This window comes from Camelina sativa, chromosome 7 (genome assembly GCF_030686135.1).
Source record: "Camelina sativa cultivar CO46 ecotype springtype chromosome 7, ASM3068613v1".
NCBI lineage: Eukaryota > Viridiplantae > Streptophyta > Magnoliopsida > Brassicales > Brassicaceae > Camelina > Camelina sativa.
Genome location: NC_141886.1, coordinates 21421048 through 21440447, shown reverse-complemented (window position 1 = coordinate 21440447; position 19400 = coordinate 21421048). Strand labels below are relative to the sequence as shown.

Sequence of the window (19400 nt, the reverse complement as noted above, 5' to 3'; positions counted from 1 at the left end):
TTTTTTTTTTTCTTTTTTCTACAATTACATGGGGATGCACAATGAGAAAACAAAGGGGGGGAGATTCTTTAGTTACAATAATTTTTGGACAAGAATAATAATAATAAGGGTAGTTTGAAGAGTCTTGATCGTTGATCACAAAATATGGTTGATCAAGAAAGAACAAATCCTTCTCTTCCCCTTCTTCTCATATTGTTCTGACAAAGTTAACAATGATGATCGATCAGATCAGATCAGATCAGAGGTCAGTCTTCTTCGTCGACTTCTCTAAAAGGAAGTGGCACTGTCTTTACAGCTCTAAACTTGCCTGCATTATTTAGATGCTCATTCTCCAATCTGCATATGTTTTGTTTTTTGTCCACACAAGCATCACTATATATATATCCTGAATCTGATTCCAAAAAAAGATCCTTAAATATGGAGATTAATTTTTACCGGTAAAAGTTCCATTGTCCTCTCCTAATGACTTCAAGAGCAGCCAAGAACAATCCTGTTACTCGGTAATCTACATGCTCAAAACTTGAGTGCAAAACTGTTTGTAACCATGCCAACCTCAGAACAAGATTTAGAACCTACAAAAGAATCAGAGACAATGGCGGAGCTTAAGTATGAGAACAAGTTCCATTTTCAAATCTTTTGTTGAGATTTATGTGTGTATTTGGTGATAAAAAGATTTGGATTTGTACCATAGAGAAGTAGTAAATGGATTTTTGGCGAAGCATGAGTTGGTTCCTAAGCCAAGGGTTGTTGGAATTGTGTTGAAGTAAACCCCAATCTTTTACATAGTCCCAATACAATTGGTAAACTGTAGCTACACTTGACATAGCCACCACAAGGCAGAGCCAACCGATGCTCCTTTCCTTCTCGTAAGCCACTTTGGTTCCAGCGGCTAACATCGCTGACACGTACTTCCCTAGGTTCACTAGGTGGCTCGTTTCACCTTCATCAAACCACCTTCTTGCACACTGTGTTTCAGAATACTTTCTGTAAGTATTTTCTTCTAACTTGGGAAAGAAGAAACAGAAACTTGTGGAAGAAGGAATGATGTTTATTGTATACCTGCATTGCTCTCCAGTAGTATGGTAGGAAGGAAACTGCATAGGCGAGATCTCTGTAGTATTTGACTCTCATACAGTACCCATAGTCCTGTGTTGCGTAGCTACCAGTTATATAGTAGCAGGCGAAGTATTCTAGGTTCCTTAACATCGGTACCTGCAAGATAAGATTAAATCGATGTTCAAAGATCAGATTTTGATTCAGGTTTATGGTAAAGACTATATTTTTCTCAACTCTGTTTCAGTCTATTGAAATGTGATTCAAGGTATATTACCTGGCTACAAAGCTGATCAGCCATGAAGAAATCGAGCATCACGACTTTGTAAAGGGGCGAAAAAACTATGTTTCTAATGACTGATATAAGCCGGTAACGGCTTGATTTATAGAAAATGTTCAAGGGACAAATCAGTATTAACAAGAAGGCCTGCAAAAAAAATAGTAAACAGATTTAGGTTACAAATTAAAGAAAAAGAAAACACATATGATGAAGAGTGAGTGACTAGTGGTTGTTAATTACCAGTAAAAGAAGGCCAGGGATCACTTGTACTTGTCTAAAGGAGTAACCTTTGGCAAGAAGTGATAGATGAACAAACATGACACCAGCTATGGCAGACATTGAAGCGGTACATATCAAGAAAACATCTCTGTACTTGAGCTCATTTTGGGACCCAAGTTCGAAGATGAAACTATAGTTTATCCTCGCTTTTCGCCAAAAAAATATGTTGCAGCCGTATAAGAACAAGTGTAGAAACAAGAGCCCAAACATGCTGTAGAAACACATGAAACGAAGATTAACTAGCATTAGCTTCCATTGGCTAAATTATTTCTTCTATTAATCCATAATAAGGTTTTATAAGCTTTTAATTAGATCACTCGCCTAAGCACAGGATATGCAGTTTCCATGTAGAAAGTGTTCTCAGAGTGTTGTCTATACATTCCAGTTAGATGAGCCACAATGATGTAGCCAGCAAGAAGCGCAACAAAGCAACCAGTGAAAAGACCTGAATATAGAGATCCAACAAAGATAGATTTTATTATAATCTCCAAAAGATTCTTTAGCAGACAAGATAATGATATGCAACAGAGAGTATAACACAACATGACGCTCTTAGTTGTCCACCGAGAACTCAAAGATTAAAAGGTTACATTGTGGAATCCTAATGTGTATGGGTCCAAAGGCATTTTTTATTTTGTTAGTCTGAAAAAGATTTTGTGTTTAGCAAGTGCAAAATAATAATGTCACAACATATAAACAGGTAAATATTTTTAAACAGTAAAAAGCAAAAAAAGTAAAAAACAAATCTCACCAATGAAGAAGGTGACAGAGTGAGACTCTTTACGGTGGTGCGGTTTCAGATATTTCATCGCCTTTCTACGATTTTCTCCAGCGAAGTGCTTGATGAACCATCCCTCAACTTCGTCAGATAGATTTATCACCTGTTATGTCCCAAGATTATGACAAGCTATGTTGGTTAACTTTTTTTTTTCTTCATATTATTACAAAACCAAAATAATAAAGTGACAAGACAATAGTGTAGGTTTCGATTTTCCGCTTAAGCAAACTTTTACAACAAAGGAGACAGTAGATTTTTTTCTTAGTTACCTTGTCTGAACTGTTGAAATAAGAACTTTCCACAACTTTGAGATAGATTGGAAGGACTTGTTTTCCAGTTACCTAAAACATAAGAGGATTGGTCTCAACTAAAATAAAATAAAAAAACAAAAATTGAAAGAATCATATATTGATTTGAGGGTTACCTTATCGAACTTTTTGAGAATGTTCATGAAGGCTAACATGTTCAAGTTTCTGTAAGTTTTGAGATAGTTTAACCCTTTGAAGAGTTCTGTCAAAGCTCCTTTTATCATCTTCTCAGCGTGGCTTAGTTTTTTCTTGCTGATTTGCAGCTTATTTCCTCCATCTGGACTGTATTTTTTCGATGAGGAGTGGTTTATCAAGTAACTGATGGCTGAGAATGTACGAGAAGGATTGGTCAATGGAATCTTTATCTTGACATTCTTCCCTTGACAGCTGAATACTCGACCAGAACCCGTTGTCAGCTTCGAGTCCTCGTTGTTGATTTTGATCGGTTCTTCTGATCTTGGAGACTCCAATGCTTCTGCTCCATTATTCTCCAATTCCTCTAAGCAAGATCCCTCAACTTGCATTTGCTCCGTTCTGTTCCTAACAGAGTCTCCCTCTGTATCCAAAACAGAGCAAATTAATTTAACCAGTGATTTTTGAGATTAAATAACATAAAAAGAGCTTTTTCTTTTTGTGTGTTTAAAGGTCTACTTTATTAAATAATGCAGGTCTTTTAAAATAATATCTTCTTATTTACCGCAAGAGATGGTGCATGATATGGAATCGTCTTCTCTTGATTCTTGAGTAGACTCTCCATTGGCGTGCTTTTGTTTGAAAGCTTCTTTGAGCTCAATGAGTATCTCCATTTGCTTCTTCAGACACTCTCCTCTTTCCAAGAACTCTTTCTCCTTTGTTTTGTAGAATTGATTCACTTTGTTAAGCTGGGTGTCTAGACACGCGAAGAACTCTTTTGCAGCATCAGTATCATCAGCGATCTTCTCGAGAAGTTCCGTCTCATACACGTCATTGTTACTTCCAGAAGAAGCAAGCTTCTTATGAACCTATTTCAGAAAGCATCAAAGTCATTATAACACAACGAACCTATTAAGGTTTGATCAATAAAAGTCACAAAAGGTTAGTATTAGTACTTGGATGGTACTAGATCGTTCTCGCTCCTTGTTACCGAAAAGAGAAAGCTTTCCTAAAGAGGACTTAATGGTTTTAATGAGTGAAGTTTCAGTGTGCTTCTTCTCAACTCTACTGTTTAACATATGGATTTTCTTGAGGTCTTTCTTCAGCTGGGAGTAATCGACGAAGGCGTCTTTCCATTCCGGAACGAGCTGCCCCTCGAATTGCTTTGTAAACTTCACCATAGCTTCTTCTCTTTTAAGTCCGTTAACTCAAAATATGAAATGAAGAAGAGAGTGTTTGTTTTGTGAGTGTAGGCCAAGAGAGGAAGCTGAGATTTGTTTTATAGTGACCAAAGAAAAGGCAAAAGAAAAAAAAAGAAGAATATATTTGACCGGCTTGCTTGCTTCTACTGATGATGCCTCACAAAGCACATTCTCAAATATCCTTCTTGAAACCCAACTTCATGTACTAAATTTATCCTATGCTTTTTCCACTTGTGCTTTTTAGGGAGGTAAATCTTGTCTCGAGTGGGACCCTCTGATTCTCGCCTGGAATACATTCACCGATCCTCCTTCGGCCGCCAAGCTTCATATGCCTCTCTCACCACTCAGAATGTTTCATCCAAGAGTGAAGCTTGTACAATGAACTATATGAGCCAAAGAGGGTAATTTAGGTATTGCCAAGGGGAGACCAGAAATAGTAAGTAGATTGTAATTTGGTTAATATTTTTGTGTGGAAAAAAATGGACCAAGGAAATTAGGTGCCTAGAGTCACAAAAGGTATACACGGATTGGACCAGCTCGATTTCCACTACATCTTTCCGGAGGATAATGAAAATTTTGAAAACATAGAAATCTTAAAGAATCAAATAAAAGAAGAAAGAGCTACCAATCAAAATTCCGATAGAATAGTTTCATATTACAACTGCAGATGCTGCCAAACCATGTTATAGCAGTCAGGTAGTGTTGGTTATAGCCAATCAGAACATGGATTAATGTTCTTTAAAATCTACTTCCAGAAATACAAAAACAAATACAATGCAAATATGCAATCATTTTGACAACAAGCTTTTCCTTTTTGTCTAGTGCTAGATTTTTAGTGGCGACGATATGTCACAGCATTAATTAAGGAAAATAGAATTGTATTTGTATCAGTAGATTTTAAACAACATCTCAAACTTGGTAATGTTTTTGGATGAAACAACTATAGTATAGAATTAGTTGAGCAAATAAGTATATTATGAGAATTAGTTGAGCCGATTTTGTATGTTGTATAGTAAAATTATAAGTAATATTTTCAATAAAATCGGCTCAACCTACAGTTATAGAATTAGATACAAATATTATGAGACTTAATAGTACATGTATATGAGCTAATACAAATAGTATGAGACTTGTGTACAGCTAATTAAGGGAACAAACACTTCAATCTAATATTTATTTCTTTTCCATTTTTGATGACACATTGTAATTTTTTTTTTTAAGTTGGGCTTAGATGCCATATTTTGATGGAATAATCCTACATAGTTTTGTCTTGCTGATCTTAGTAAAAAAATTTCATGAAATATTTTCTGCCTGATATTTTAGGGAAGCAAATTTTACAAAGCACAGGATGCTCAAGAAGCTTTATGCACGCGGTTGAAGTACGTTTTGAGGGCAGCCATTCGGATGGATGGCATTGAATGTGCACACACTATATATTATATTCCATGTACTACTAATATATTTTGTAGATAAGGAAGATAAATTTTTTGAATAATGTATGGTATAGGCCTAGAAGATGTCCCGGATAATGAATTTAATATATACTTCACTACTAATGCCTCTTTACCTTTTGCCTAATTTACTTGTTTTATAAGAGAAACGAAGGGGTCAATAAAAGGAAAATACAAACGAAGCCAACATATGGCGGCCTTCCAATTACGGAAAGTCCATATTTCATGGAGCTTATTAGCTTCTTCTTCTTTTGCACAAGAAAATAAGAAAAAAAAAAAGCTTCTTCTTCTTTTCCTTTTTTTTCCAACGAAAAAGGTAACATTTAGTTTAATATTGACAAAATATAAATAATTTACGTAACTAAAGATGTCAACTGGTCAAGTATTGTCTTGCTCGAGTTCAAAACTAGTCCCTGAAAATAATTAGTTTATTATATATATGTTCAACATTCTTTTTTCAATGGATTGATGATTTCTTTTATTAATTGTTGTAAAATTGAATTATTTATAATGTGTCAGAAATCATTTTAATTTTTATTATTTTCATAATCTATTACATTGTTTTTAAATTATAATTTTTGGCCCTTATATGTATCGGATTGGCACTGTCAGATTGGTTTAGTATAGTGATCTAAAACAATTTCTAATTTGGTTTTGAAACATGGCAGTAACATTTTAAGTTCAGCATGTACTCACATTTTCACTCTCTCTCTCTCTATATATATATATATAGAGTAACATGGCAGGTTGGGGACCAGAATTAAAGACTCTAATTGAGATGAAAAGAAATATTTCCAAGAAAAAAGTAAGGAACACAAAATATTAAAAATAAAAGAACAAGAATTCGTAGGCTAATAAAACAAATAAAAACCAATGAGACGAGAAGTAGATGATGGTCTGAATCGAACCGCATTTATTTGTGTCTATGTGCTTATCATAGCTATCCACCACTTCGGAAACATCGGTTCCACAGTTTTGTTCAGCTTCACATAAATACATATATTTTTATTGGCAACAGATATCATACTTTAATTTCGTTTTTTTTTACTTTACATATTACATAACTCTTATTTAAATTTAAATATATTCTCTTTTCAGTTTTTTTTTTTATTTTTATTTTGGTATGAATGTTATGTGAGGGCCAATGTCAATTCTTTCATCGGTCGTCCAGATGAATATATAAAATTTTACTTTTTTCGTTCAAAGAAACGATAATATACATATCCAACTGATCAGTCGGTAAATGATCAAAGAGACCAATTTTATGTTGGGGGGCATAAAATATTTATGAAGATTGGACACTCAAAAGATACACCTTTTGCGATTCTACCAACACTAAATTACACCTTAAATTTGCAATGACTATGAGTGGCATACTCCAGATCTATGGGTCCAGTTGCGAAATAGCCATACAGATTGTAGCTATGGTTCGAATTATGACAACGGGATTTTTTTTTTTTTGATAGATCCGATTGGCTGTCGGGTCAGCCTTGAGGAGAACGCACCAAAGTGCTACCATGTGGACTCGTCGCCAACACCTAGATATTGGACTACCACACTATCTAACCCAAGTTTGGAATGCTTTCTGACTAATGCCCGGGGATAATCATGCCGCCTGCATTTCTGATTAACAGGTAAACCAAGTGGGCTAAGGCCCACCTGAAAGACTTCCCAACAAAGTGTTGATAACAACAACAGAGGAGGATCGAACTTGGGTATGGGAGTTTCACCCTTTCCCCACGCTGGTCCTACCTTCCGTTGTCAGCCCAAGAAGTAGTGGGCGAGTGGTAGGACCAGCGTGGGGAAAGGGTGAAACTCCCATACCCAAGTTCGATCCTCCTCTGTTGCTGTTATCAACACTTTGTTGGGAAGTCTGTCAGGTGGGCCTTAGCCCACTTGGTTTACCTGGTAATCAGAAATGCAGGCGGTCTGATTACCCCTGGGCATTAGTCGGAAAGCATTCCAAACTTGGGTTAGGCAGTATGGTAGCCTAACATCTAGGTGTTGGCGACGAGTCCACATAATAGCACTTTCGTGCGTTCCCCCCAAAGCTGACCGGACAGCCGATCGGATCTATCAAAAAAAAAAAAAAAAAAATTCCCGTTGTCATAATTCGAACCATAGCTACCATCTGTATGGCTATTTCGCAACTGACTGACTATTTTGAAACTCAAAAAATATTATAAACTAAATATATGAAATAAATTACGACGACATCATTTGGTTAAACTGCGATGGATATAAGACTATCGGGATCGCTAAATATTTGCAACAGCTACACAGTCGTGAACAAACTATGAAATAAATTCATAATTGTAATCGAAACTAAATTTGCCAAATGTATCAATGTGGTAGTAAAAGTGTCACAAACTAATATATATAGAGACAAAAACCACACAGTAGAGAAAAACACGACCGATCGATACTAAATGTATCTTCTTCTTTTTTTTTTTTGGTAAATTACTAAATGTATCTTTGTCTTTAGTCCTTAGTTGTTACCTTGACCGTTTGAGCGCTCAATACTATTCTTTGGATATGCGACCACGATACCACTTTGTAACCACACTTTTCCATGGGTCTCATGTGTTTTGCGGCATACTCCAGATCTATGGGTCCTCCGTTTTGTCCAATGATCCATTCACTATTCCAGAATAAATCATAAGAGTTTATGATTTGGCCTACAGATCACTAGCTAAGAGATATTTTGTCTCAGTTTTTCCCATTCGCATAAAAGAATAATCCAACAATTTTTTAGGTTTTGTCGAAAAGGAGTGGATATATCTAGTAGTGGTGGCAAATTAATGAATCTAGGAGATAGAACAGTCGGTTAATATTTTATCCAAAAAATAAAATATAAATAAGTTAATCAAATCATAAAATTCTAAATCATGTGAGAGACTACAGCTAAACCTAATAAAATCCATCTTGTAAGAATAAGATACCATCCTTTAGTAGTACACACTCTCTTTGATGTCGTAAGAAAAATATAGGGCCGAACTCTAGACTATATAGTATAGGGAATATACCCGTACGTCGAGCCTCTCTATATAAATGTTATATGCTCCTTGATCTTCGATTAAGATAATTAGAGAACTTCTATTTTGTTGATGAGATATTAACCATCAAAGTTAAATATGAAAGAAAGGTACTGTAAGTCTGTAATTACCGTATATATACACTATAATTAATGAATTTGTATAAATATATATATATATATATATATATATATATATATATATATATATATATATGTGTGTGTGTAAATTATTTGTTAACAATTTATATAATCTTTACCTTTAATAATCTTTTTAATAATATTCAGAATTTCAATTAAAGTCAAATGTCGTAAGTAAAATGTATAGCCAACTCATATCCACATCGAAGTTCTATATATGGTCATTTGTTTTTGGTTTTGAATGTTAATTAGAAATATGGTCATTTTTGTTCAAGTTATAGATTGATCAACCAGCTATAAGTTTTTGAACTAAAATGTTGTGGTAGTCACTGCAATAATTTTAATGTATGGAAGATAATATTTGGGAGTCCGAATCAACGAAGCTAATATTTTGATATAAATAATGTATTTTAACCTAAAAGGCGTAAGGCATATGCCCTTTGCAGTTTGCACGGTAATTTATCGAAGTCTAGTTAAAGTATATAACATATAAATATATATACACTCAATATACTTATTTAGGTAGCCACCTTCACGAAAGTACGTGTATGTCGCAGAGTCCTTTATTTAACTTTTGTCAACGTGGATGTATACACTGCTAGATTGAATTGTTTACATTTAAAAAGAGTAACAACGATGGCTAACTTACTTAGTATATGTGGAAGCATATGCTTCAATTTAGGCAGCGATGGATTAATGAATTAGTCTCCCTTTGCATGTGTCTTGATTCGAATTCTTACATGCCTATGTGTTTAGAATCAAATTATCTTCGAATCGTTGAGAAGAGAATATATGTGTATACACACACACGATCCTCCCAGAGAAAAAGGTTATTTTGGAGGTATTTTACGATTGTGATGTATTTCTACTTGAACTAATTCCATGTGTTTGGACATTGTTCAAGATACTATTCATTATGTCATGCATGTATATATCTATTATTCTTTTTTTTTTAATTGAAAATACATGTATTGTCCATAAAGTCTTCATATGTTTTGCCTGCCAATTTTTCGTATATATATTTAGTATTTATATTTAATAATATGCAACATAATTATAGTTGAATTGTATATAATGGAAGCTGCATCGCTATTGTGATCTTACCTAGAGAAAGATGTTGTCAATTTAATATTGCAATTGAAAGTTTGATATTATTCTCTTGATGAAGCATCCCTCCTAATTTACCATTCTTAGAGATGTAGAACTAAGAATTTTCTTTTGATTTGGGGTTGATTTGTATAATATTTTAATGCATGTGAATCTTAATTAGTTGCACGTCTGTTTCAAATAAATCGGAAAAGAAGTATATCCATATACATTATTACACTTAGCCTTTCATCAAAGCAACACTTGGTTCAGCTAAAATTGATCTAAAGAATCTCTCTAGTACTTTATATATTTCTCAAATGTTATTTAAAAGAAATTCCACATAGTATATATATATACTACAATTTTATTAAATTATGTAGTATAGAATATTAAAAAACGAAGTATATATATATAGAGTAAAAATGTGAGTACATGCTGAACTTAAATTAAGTTTTCATAACCATATTGATAGTTTTTTTTTCTATTTTTTGTTTGGACAAATGTATGATAACAAATGAATTTTATGAAAACTGTTTTGTCAATTTAGGAGGAAAAAAAATTGGATCATGTCTTTCTCCGAAATCCGAATGTTCTTGATTATAAAGACACGTGAATCTAAATTGCTATAGGACAAGAAGAAGAATCAGTTAATAGTTTTTTAAACAAAAAAACTCAAACATTTTATAACGAAATGGATCCAGAATATGAATATATACTTTTTCATCTTATCTTGTATAATTTATTTGGTTTAGAATACTATGTGAAGATTATGCCTTATCTTTTTAGTATAATGCCGAGGATAATTCTGTTTGTAAAACCTTTTTGTACATCTAATTTCATTCATATATATGTTTTTCTCATCAAATTATACTATTTACATTATAAATACATTCGTTTCGCTTCTAGTCACGTACATCATACATTGAAGAAACACCCGTTACAACTATTATGTTACAGATTAAATAGCTAACATGTAGTCGTAAAATAAGTCTCTAACGCATAGAAACGTTTGTTTAGCTTTAAATCCATCGTAAAATGCAGTGGCTTTGTGATGATACTTAAGATATAAGTGCATGCGGCTAGACATCTTTTTATCAAAAAAAGAAAAAGAAAAAAAATATAATATATTTTATGATTGTTTTACGTTACTCTTATGATGCAAGAGTTGCTAGCTATTAACTTTAGTATAAAGATATGTTGCAAATTGAGAGATAAAACTGCAACTACATCGACACATTTAGTGACTACAATTCCTAAGAAAGTAATTGCATAATTTACTATCTTATCTCATAAGATTGATTGTCAAGTGTTGAGATAAAAAGTAAAAAGCTGGTGATCAATTTTTTTTTTTTTTTTTTGTCACGAACCGGAATTGGTTTTCATTAATAAGGAAACGGTACAGTAGGTGGGGATATTAAAGTTGATTTAGCTAACGCATCAGCTTCCATATTCTCCTTCCTTGGTACGAAAATGAAAGATACAGAATCGAAACTTAGAGATAGATTGAGGATGTCGTGGTGAATCCCATGAAACTCCTTGAAAGAAGCCTCCATATTGAGCGCTTTGATCAACTGTAGTGAATCAGATGCGAAAGAGACTCTCTTGAAACCGATATCAAGAGCTTGGTAGATGGCAAGGAGTAGAGCAGATGCGACCTTCGTGGCTACAGATATGGCCTTGATTTTTGATGATTGAGATCTGTCAACGAAGATCCAGCCAAATCCAGCTTCCTTCGTTTCCTCGCGCCATGAAGCGTCAGAGAAACATTGGATGGTATCCAAGCGGATATCTGGAGTTGTCCGGATCTGGTCTGATGATTTTGATACTGGTATTTGGTGTTGAGCTGCAAGCCACTCTCTAGCTGCCACAATGCCGAGGGTTATGACTTCCGAGCAGGAGAAAAGGCGGTTCTCAAAATTCTTCTTATTTCTCGAGTACCAAAGCATCCACAAGATCCAGGGTGCAAGGTTCCCTAATCCTATCCCATAGGGTGGGAGACAGGTTAGTTTGTTGATTCCCTCAATTCCCTGTTGTGTATTTGTGAAGAGTTCTGCGTGTGGTGGAGTTTTGAACGGAGCTGACCGCCAGACTTCTAAAGCATAAGGGCAGTGAAACAGTAAGTGGAAGACGGACTCGTCAGCATTACAGTGTGGGCAAGTAGCAGATGGATTTATGCCTCTAATTCTCAGATTTTGGCCAGTCGGGAGGGCATTTCTCATGGCTTTCCAGACTAGGAAACAGACTTTTGGTGGGCAATGAAGGTTCCAAATATTTTTGTTCCAGTTGAAATTTGGGTTGTGGACTGGGAGATTTGGTTTGTCCCTATCTGTGGCCGCATGATATCTTGTCTTAGCTGAGTATTCTCCAGACTTTGTGAGGAGCCAGATATATTGATCAGAGGCTCCTAGCTCGCTTGGTCGCAAGATGGTTATCTTATCTTCGTAGTATGGTAAGATGGATCTTATCTTTGGCACATCCCATGTTTTAGATATTGGGCAGATAAGTTCTTCCACCTTCATGTATTGATTTTGTTCTGCAGGAGGTCCAAACGGTGTGATTGGTGTAGATAAGGAAATCCACAGATCATACCAAACCGACGTTGTCGATCCTGAACCTATTGCTTTGCCTAGATGAGATTTCAGAAGATCTTTTCCAATGCAAATGCCGCGCTAACCATGAGAAGCGGAAGACGAGACAGTACATTCCAAGAAAGAGTTGGTCTTGCAATATTTGCCCAGGAGGGTTTTAGCCAGTAGACAGTCGGGTTTGGTAAGAATACGCCAACTCACTTTAGCGAGGAGAGCATCATTGAAATAGGTGATATCCTTAAAGCCTAACCCTCCATCTCTTTTTGTCTTTGTCATTTTATCCCAAGCAATCTAGGACATTTTCCTTTTCTCTGCAGAGGTGTCCCACCAGAAACGAGTTAGAGCTGATTGGATTCGTTTGCACAGGGACATCGGAAGTTTGAAGCATGACATGGTGTATGTTGACATGGCTGAGAGGACCGATTTCAGCATTGTAGTCTTCCCGGCAACAGATAAGCGTTTTGCAGACCAACTTACTGCCTTTTGACGTATTCTATCAATTATGAAGTTGAAGTGATCTTTCTTTTTCCTGCCAAACATTTCAGGGAGGCCTAAGTATTTACCAAGACCACCAGCTCTTTGGATTCCTAAGGATTGTTGGGCCTGGATCTTCATAGCTTCAGAGGTCTTTGACGAGAAGGTAACTGCAAATTTTCCTTTATTAATCAACTAACCCTCAGCCAATTCATATTTTCTCAAGATGTTCATCAGAAGTTTGCAACTCTTTTCATCTGATCTGCAGAAGAACATAGTGTCATCAGCGAAGAGGAGATGATTTATCCTGGGGCAACCAAGCGCAACACGGATCCCAGGTAGTTTATTCTCTTTCTGTGCATTTAAGCAGAGGCGAGATAAGACCTCACCACACATGATGAACAGATACATGGATAGTGGATCCCCTTGTCTGATTCCTCTCTGAGGAAAAACTAAACCTTGAGCAGAGCCATTTAGTAAATAGGAATAGGAAACCGTGATCACACATTGCATGATCCATTGTATCCACATCCCATGAAAGCCCATTCTTTCCATGACTACTTTGATAAAATCCCATTCAATGTGGTCATATGCCTTCTCCATGTCTGTCTTTACTGCCATATAGCAGCATTTCTTTGCATCCGAGGTTTTTAAGTAGTGTAGGATCTCATGAGTAATGAGGACATTGTCAGTGATTGCTCTCTTAGAGACCAATGCTGATTGGTTTTCGGAGATTACATTCTGGAGGATTGGTTTGAGTCTCCTAGATAGCACCTTTGAAATAATATTGTAGAACACTGAACACAGGGCTATAGGGCGATACTCAGCCAACTTCTGGGGGCTTTTTAACTTTGGGTATGAGCCTAATGTTTGTTTCATTAATCTACTTTTGCAGGCACCCTGACGAGAAGAAGTTCTGGACTTCAAGGATAATATTTGGCTCCACTGTGTCCCAGTTTGAATGGAAGAAACTATCCGAGAAACCATCTGGTCCCGGTGCTTTTTCTGCATGGATGGAGAAGCATGCAGTCTTTATTTCCATGTCAGTTGGTAGGGCCGTGAGAGAGAGGTTCATGTCCTCATAGATGCATGGTTTAATGGCTTCCCTCACTGTTTCCAGCCGGAAGCTATCTTGGGATGTGAAAAGATCATCAAAATAAGAGGTAATCACATCAAGTATCTTATTCTCCTCATAAACGGTATTTCCATCCTTGTCCTCCAAGACCGAGAACTTATTAACAGCCAACCTTCCTCTAGTTATTGAGTGAAAATATCCAGTATTCTTATCTCCTAAAGATAACCAGAGTTGTCTGCTTCTTTGTTTCCAATATTCTTCCTCTGCTTTGTAGGCCATTAGCAACTCTTTGTTAATTTTGGAGATGTTTTCCTGGATGGGAGTTGGGTTCGACAAAGCTGCGTCCAGCTGATCTTTGAGGTTTTTAGTCAAGACGCGGCTGTTTTTTACTTTTCCTTTGTCCACTTGGAGATTGCACTTCTGCAAAGCTTCAGCTTCTCCTCAACCTCCTCGTGAGCATTTTTTGACCAGATTTCCTTTATGATGGATTTGATTTCCTCATTCTCTTTTAGGCGTCTGTCATATCTAAAGATTCCCCTCTTCTTCTTTTTTGTTAGGTCCAGTTGGGTGAGCAAAGGTCGGTGGTCAGAGCCTTCAAAGCGCAAGTATTCACTGCGACTATAGGGAAAGGTTTCCGCCCATGCTCCATTTGACATAGCTCTATCTAGGCGATAGAATACAAACTGATCATTCCTCTTTCCCCTCCATGACAGGAAATTTCCAGAGTGGCGTAAGTCAAACAGGTCACATTCTGACATAAAGGAACAGATATTTACAAAGGTTCCCACATGGCGGGGGAGGTCCTCCTTGTTTTTCAGAGGCATCAATGATATCGTTAAAATTGCCTGTTAAGAACCAGGGCTCCTCTCTCGTTCGGCCCAAGGTAGTTAGTTTCCCCCATATTTCTTTACGCCTCAAACGATCTGGTTCTCCATACACAAAGGTAGTAAAGAAGCTCTTCGCTTCAAAAACTATTTTTGTATCAATATAGTTTTTGCAGCTTATCAGAATTGATAAATTCACTTCGTGTTTCCAGAATAGGGCTAAACCTCCTCCCCCAGGGCTGTGGGGTGGGATCAAAAGATGGGAAGGATAATTCATCCAAGATAAGGAGCTTAAGACTTTTTCATCTGGGTTCTTCGTCTCCATGAGGAACAGAACCTCCAGTGAGATCTTTGACTGAAACTCACGGAGGCGCTGAACTGTTATAGGGTTCCTCAGCCCACAACAGTTCCAGCTTAGTAGTTTTAAAGAAGAGGAGACGGTGGATTGTGAAAATCCACCTTCTTCTTAACCATAGCTGGGAATATGGTTCCTTGAGGCGTTCCAGCCCCAGTCTTACTACTTACCCCTCGGTGGGAGGGTCCAACATCAGAGGTAGTCCTTCTTTTTGGTGAGGATTGAATGATGCATTTGTTTCGTTTGCTTGATTTTGCACCTGCTAAACTTAGAGGGCTTCTGTTTTGTGGTTTTTGAAGGAGTGGTCTATCGCGTCTTTTCTTCCAAGGGGCACTATTTGGAGCTTGTATAACCTCCCGACGTGGTGCAACCGGATCAATTACCAGAGGGTGGGCTTCAGAAGGATTCAAGTGTTGTGGTGTGCCCTCCTGGCTAGCTGCAATTGTCGCCTCAATAATTATGTTAGCGGTTTCTGCTGTTAAGCCTTTTGCTTCACCTTGTATCACTCTACACTTCCTTGCCACGCTTTCAGTAGGGTCAGCACAGCTCCTGTATTGCACTGTAACCTCTCGGAGGGATCCCATTACCTCCTCAGTAGATGGGATGGGCCTAGGTGGAGGAGGGGTTACTTCTGCTGATGACAGATTGTGCTCCACCAGAGGTTGCCTAGTGATAGATGTTTCAGAGTTTTCAGCTCGGAATAAGGATTTCTCTCGCCAGAGAAGATTTGGTTTCTTATATCCTCCTCCAAAGTTGTGAGAAAGAGAGAGAGCGACCAGGTGATCGTGGTGGTAAAGCTGGTAGCCTTCTTTCCCACGATGCAAAGTCTCTAGAGTGAAGTCTATCAGGATTGATATCCAGAGGCCTTCTTTGGTGAGTGGACAGATCCTGGAGAGATCCTCAAGAGTGAATCTGGTGTCGAGAGTTACTCGAGAGGTTTTGTTTGGAAGAGTGGGTCCCCTGAGTTGTCTCTCGTGATCTCTGTCTGGTCTGATTGTCCTGGGGTGCCCTAAAGTTATCCCAAGATGTGTAGTAGTTCCTCTGGGGTTCATGCATAACTGAAGCACTCGGCTGGGGGTTCAGTTTCTCTTGTCTCTCAGTTGTCGCTAGGAATCCTGGGCAGAATTTCTTTTCATGGGATAATCTATTGTAGAAAGAGCAGTGGTTTTGAGGTTTTTGTATCGGAAGGAAATTCGGGCTTCACTACCATCTCTGAACTCGACTATTGTCTCCTTTGTTATAGGTTGTAAGTCATCAATAAGGACCTTAACTTTAACTGTCGAGGTTGTAATCTCTGAATCCAAGAGTTCACCGAGCTCCTCACCAATTGTTTTCACCATTTCAGGAAGCCAGAAATGTTTGGGGAGTCCTTGGATCTCAATCCAGAACGGAATCATGGATGGAAATGTCTCTGAGATGATCGGTTCCCATTTTTGGAGGATGACCATCCATTGGTCGAAGTGATAGGGCCTGTTGTCAAGAACTTTCTGCATATCTTCCTCATACTCGAAGCTGAACTGGAAACAACCTTTACCAAGATCTGAGCTTGTTGCTTTACCTCGTAGGTTCCTACAGTTTGACAGGAAAGGGAAGAGAGACCATAGTCTTTGAGCCGGTGGGTTTGTGAGTCGACCCATTAAGGTAAGAGAATTTTCCTCAATCAGTGTAGAGGTGTCAAGATCTGGAGCTCTGATTCTTTTGCAAGTAGGGGGAGAAAAACCGTTTTCAATGTTCTTTCCTTTCAGGTGATACGGTATCCTCTTGTCCATGGTTCAGAGACTTTGGTTGCAGCGGTTTAGGTTGGTGGTTGGAATGGTTCTAAGCCAGGTTACTCACTTATCAAGTGAGATTTTCAAAACAAAGGGAAGCAAGGGTAATACGGTTTGAAAAGTTCTTTGAAAAAGAGAGAAGAGAGTCAAAGGAAAATTACCTTCAGAGGAATCTGTAGTCAGCTATAGTGTCTATGAGATAGTTCGCAGGTAGCAATTCCGACGTCGGAGTAGAGAGTTTGGTTGGGAGAAAGAAAATATCCAGCGGATTTTTAGGAGTTTGGTGAAGGGATCGCTGAATATATCCGTTTTTAGACACCAGAGTTTGGTTAGATCTGGATAAAACGGGCTTTCATACTCTCTATTGTCCTCTTTGGGAAAGTGCCTGGGAGAGTTTTTCAGAGTTGGATTTCAGTATGAATTGGAAAAAGCTATCCTAGCTCGTGATCAATATGTTGTAGTTTTTGACAAACTGGTTTGTTCTTACAATTTGTTTTCATGAATAAATTTTTGCATAAGTAAATTTAATTTTATTTCAAGTGGTTTAAATTCTAATGCATATGTTTTGGATTCTAGTATTGGAAGTTTGGAACTAGACTTAATATTACTCTACTCATCGGGTCTGAGCTACATTTTAGTTAGAAGATTTAACTCGATAAAGTGACCAATATATATACTATACATAAATATATATATATATATATATATGTATGTATGTAAAGGCAAAGAAAAAAGCTGAACCAATAACCAACAAAATTGGATTCAACATTTTCAACGGAAGCTTTTAATAAACTATACATCTTTTTGGATTAACATGTGTGTAAGAAAAAAGAAGAAAACATAATTTCTAATATATTATTAATATAGTAGATAAAAACATAATATATATAAATAATTTTGAGGAATTCCTCAATTTCCACTTCTCAATTATTATATAAATTTCTATTTAAGGATTTCAAATAATGATACTCTTCCTATTCATTTTCGTTAAGCAGAAAGAGCAACTTAAGAAAGCAAACAAATTGTTTGGTTTGAATTCAGAAAACAAAAACAAAAAAACAAAAATGTTAATTGTTGTAACGCCTTTCTATTCCAGTGAGTTATAAAAGAAAAAAAAAACAATTCGAATGAAGAAAACAAACAAATTGTTTGTAACGTCTTTGATATAGTTAATTGACTGTTGACTATAAATGCTTTTAGAAAACCTTTATAAGAAGATAAACCTTTGTGCATTATAAGATGTGCCACTTATGGCTTCATGCCTTCGTTAAAGGTTACTATAGATTAGCAATACTATTGCAATAATATTCTCAAGGAATATGCTCTTGGGTCATGCACTCATGCCTAGTAAAGTCTTTTTTAATTAATTCAGACATGTAAAAAGGCTACATAGTGTTTTGAGAAAGAAACTAAATAGTAAAAAAGCAACTGAAACTAGAAGTTGAATCATAGAGACTAAAGTTACTTTAAACCCAAATTTTTGATCCATCAACCTTCGGCCACAAGTTGGTAGTGGTTTTTAGACATGAAAACATGAGTCTGAGGACGAGGAAGATTGGAGCCTTGTCCACGAGGCTGAGTTACTAGTGCAGAAGGACGTTGATTTGTCGGATAGTTAGCAAAGGTACTTTTGAAATCCGGTATATATCCTGGTGGATAACCATGTAACTTGAAATATTTTTGCACCACATGTCCAGTCTGACCGCAGTGTGTGCACACAGGACGAGATACCCTAGGACGGTAACTGTTCTGAATAGCAGCATAAGCCACATTATCATAGGGACCCGGATAAGGAACATTGTCTGGAGGAGGAGCAGAAGCTTGAAAAATCATGATATCAGGCTTTGGTGTGATTGTCTTATGTCTTTCATCAGAGGTAACCATATTGAAAGCTTCCTCACTACTTGGAATAGGCTTCAACATCATAATATGCCTGCGAGTAGACGCATATGACTCATTAAGTCCCATCAAGAATTTTGTTACTCGACTCCGTTCCTGTAACTTTTCCCATAGTGCAGCTGCATTACACTCACATTTACCATAAGTGCAGACTGGTAACTCCACATAGTTCTTATACGCTTCCCATAAGGTGACCAAGAGAGTATAATAAGAGGTGACATCTAATGATCCTTTCTGAATAGAGTTTAACTTCTGTTCTATCTCAAAAACCCTCGGCGCATCATCCTGCTTGAAACGGGACATCAGATTTTTCCAAATACCCTCTGCGGTGGAAATGAATAACAAGCTTGCTCAAATTTTCTCATCAACCGAGTTAATGATCCAAGTGGATAGGATGTCATTGCAACGTGACCAAGAACCAAAATCACGGTGATCATCAGGCGGTTTTTTCATCATTCCATCTATGAATCCTAGTTTATTCCAAACATTAAGAGCTACTCTAACTGACCTTCACCAAGAGTAGAAATCAGCTCCAGACGTAAGACGATCGGATACGATACTCATCCCCGCATGATCTGAGCTGTGCAAGAAGAACAGATTCTCATACTGATCCGTCGGAGCCATCGACACTGAACTTGTAACCGGAGTAACCATGACCGAGATCTGAAA

General features: G+C 37.0%; 3 protein-coding genes across 3 annotated transcripts; all 3 read right to left on the bottom strand.

Annotated features, from left to right (window-relative positions):
• Positions 1-42: 42 nt before the first annotated feature.
• On the bottom strand, positions 43-4435 carry LOC104750714 (phosphate transporter PHO1 homolog 1-like). The gene is made up of 12 exons (XM_010472556.3): positions 3787-4435; positions 3396-3699; positions 2815-3254; positions 2660-2731; positions 2364-2493; positions 1934-2057; positions 1574-1823; positions 1331-1480; positions 1060-1212; positions 687-965; positions 436-572; positions 43-336 (listed from the first exon to the last, which is right to left on the bottom strand). The coding sequence occupies exons 1-12, from the start codon at positions 4009-4011 to the stop codon at positions 246-248; spliced, it is 2355 nt and encodes a 784-aa protein (XP_010470858.1). The 5' UTR covers positions 4012-4435; the 3' UTR covers positions 43-245.
• A 6694-nt stretch (positions 4436-11129) lies between these two features.
• LOC104753702 (uncharacterized) lies at positions 11130-12611 on the bottom strand. The gene is made up of 2 exons (XM_019237778.2): positions 12422-12611; positions 11130-12280 (listed from the first exon to the last, which is right to left on the bottom strand). The coding sequence occupies exons 1-2, from the start codon at positions 12609-12611 to the stop codon at positions 11130-11132; spliced, it is 1341 nt and encodes a 446-aa protein (XP_019093323.2).
• Positions 12612-13692: 1081 nt separating this feature from the next.
• Positions 13693-14163, bottom strand: LOC147941547 (uncharacterized). Its single transcript, XM_087458561.1, has one exon. The coding sequence runs from the start codon at positions 14161-14163 to the stop codon at positions 13693-13695; it is 471 nt and encodes a 156-aa protein (XP_087314687.1).
• Between the last annotated feature and the right edge of the window lie 5237 nt (positions 14164-19400).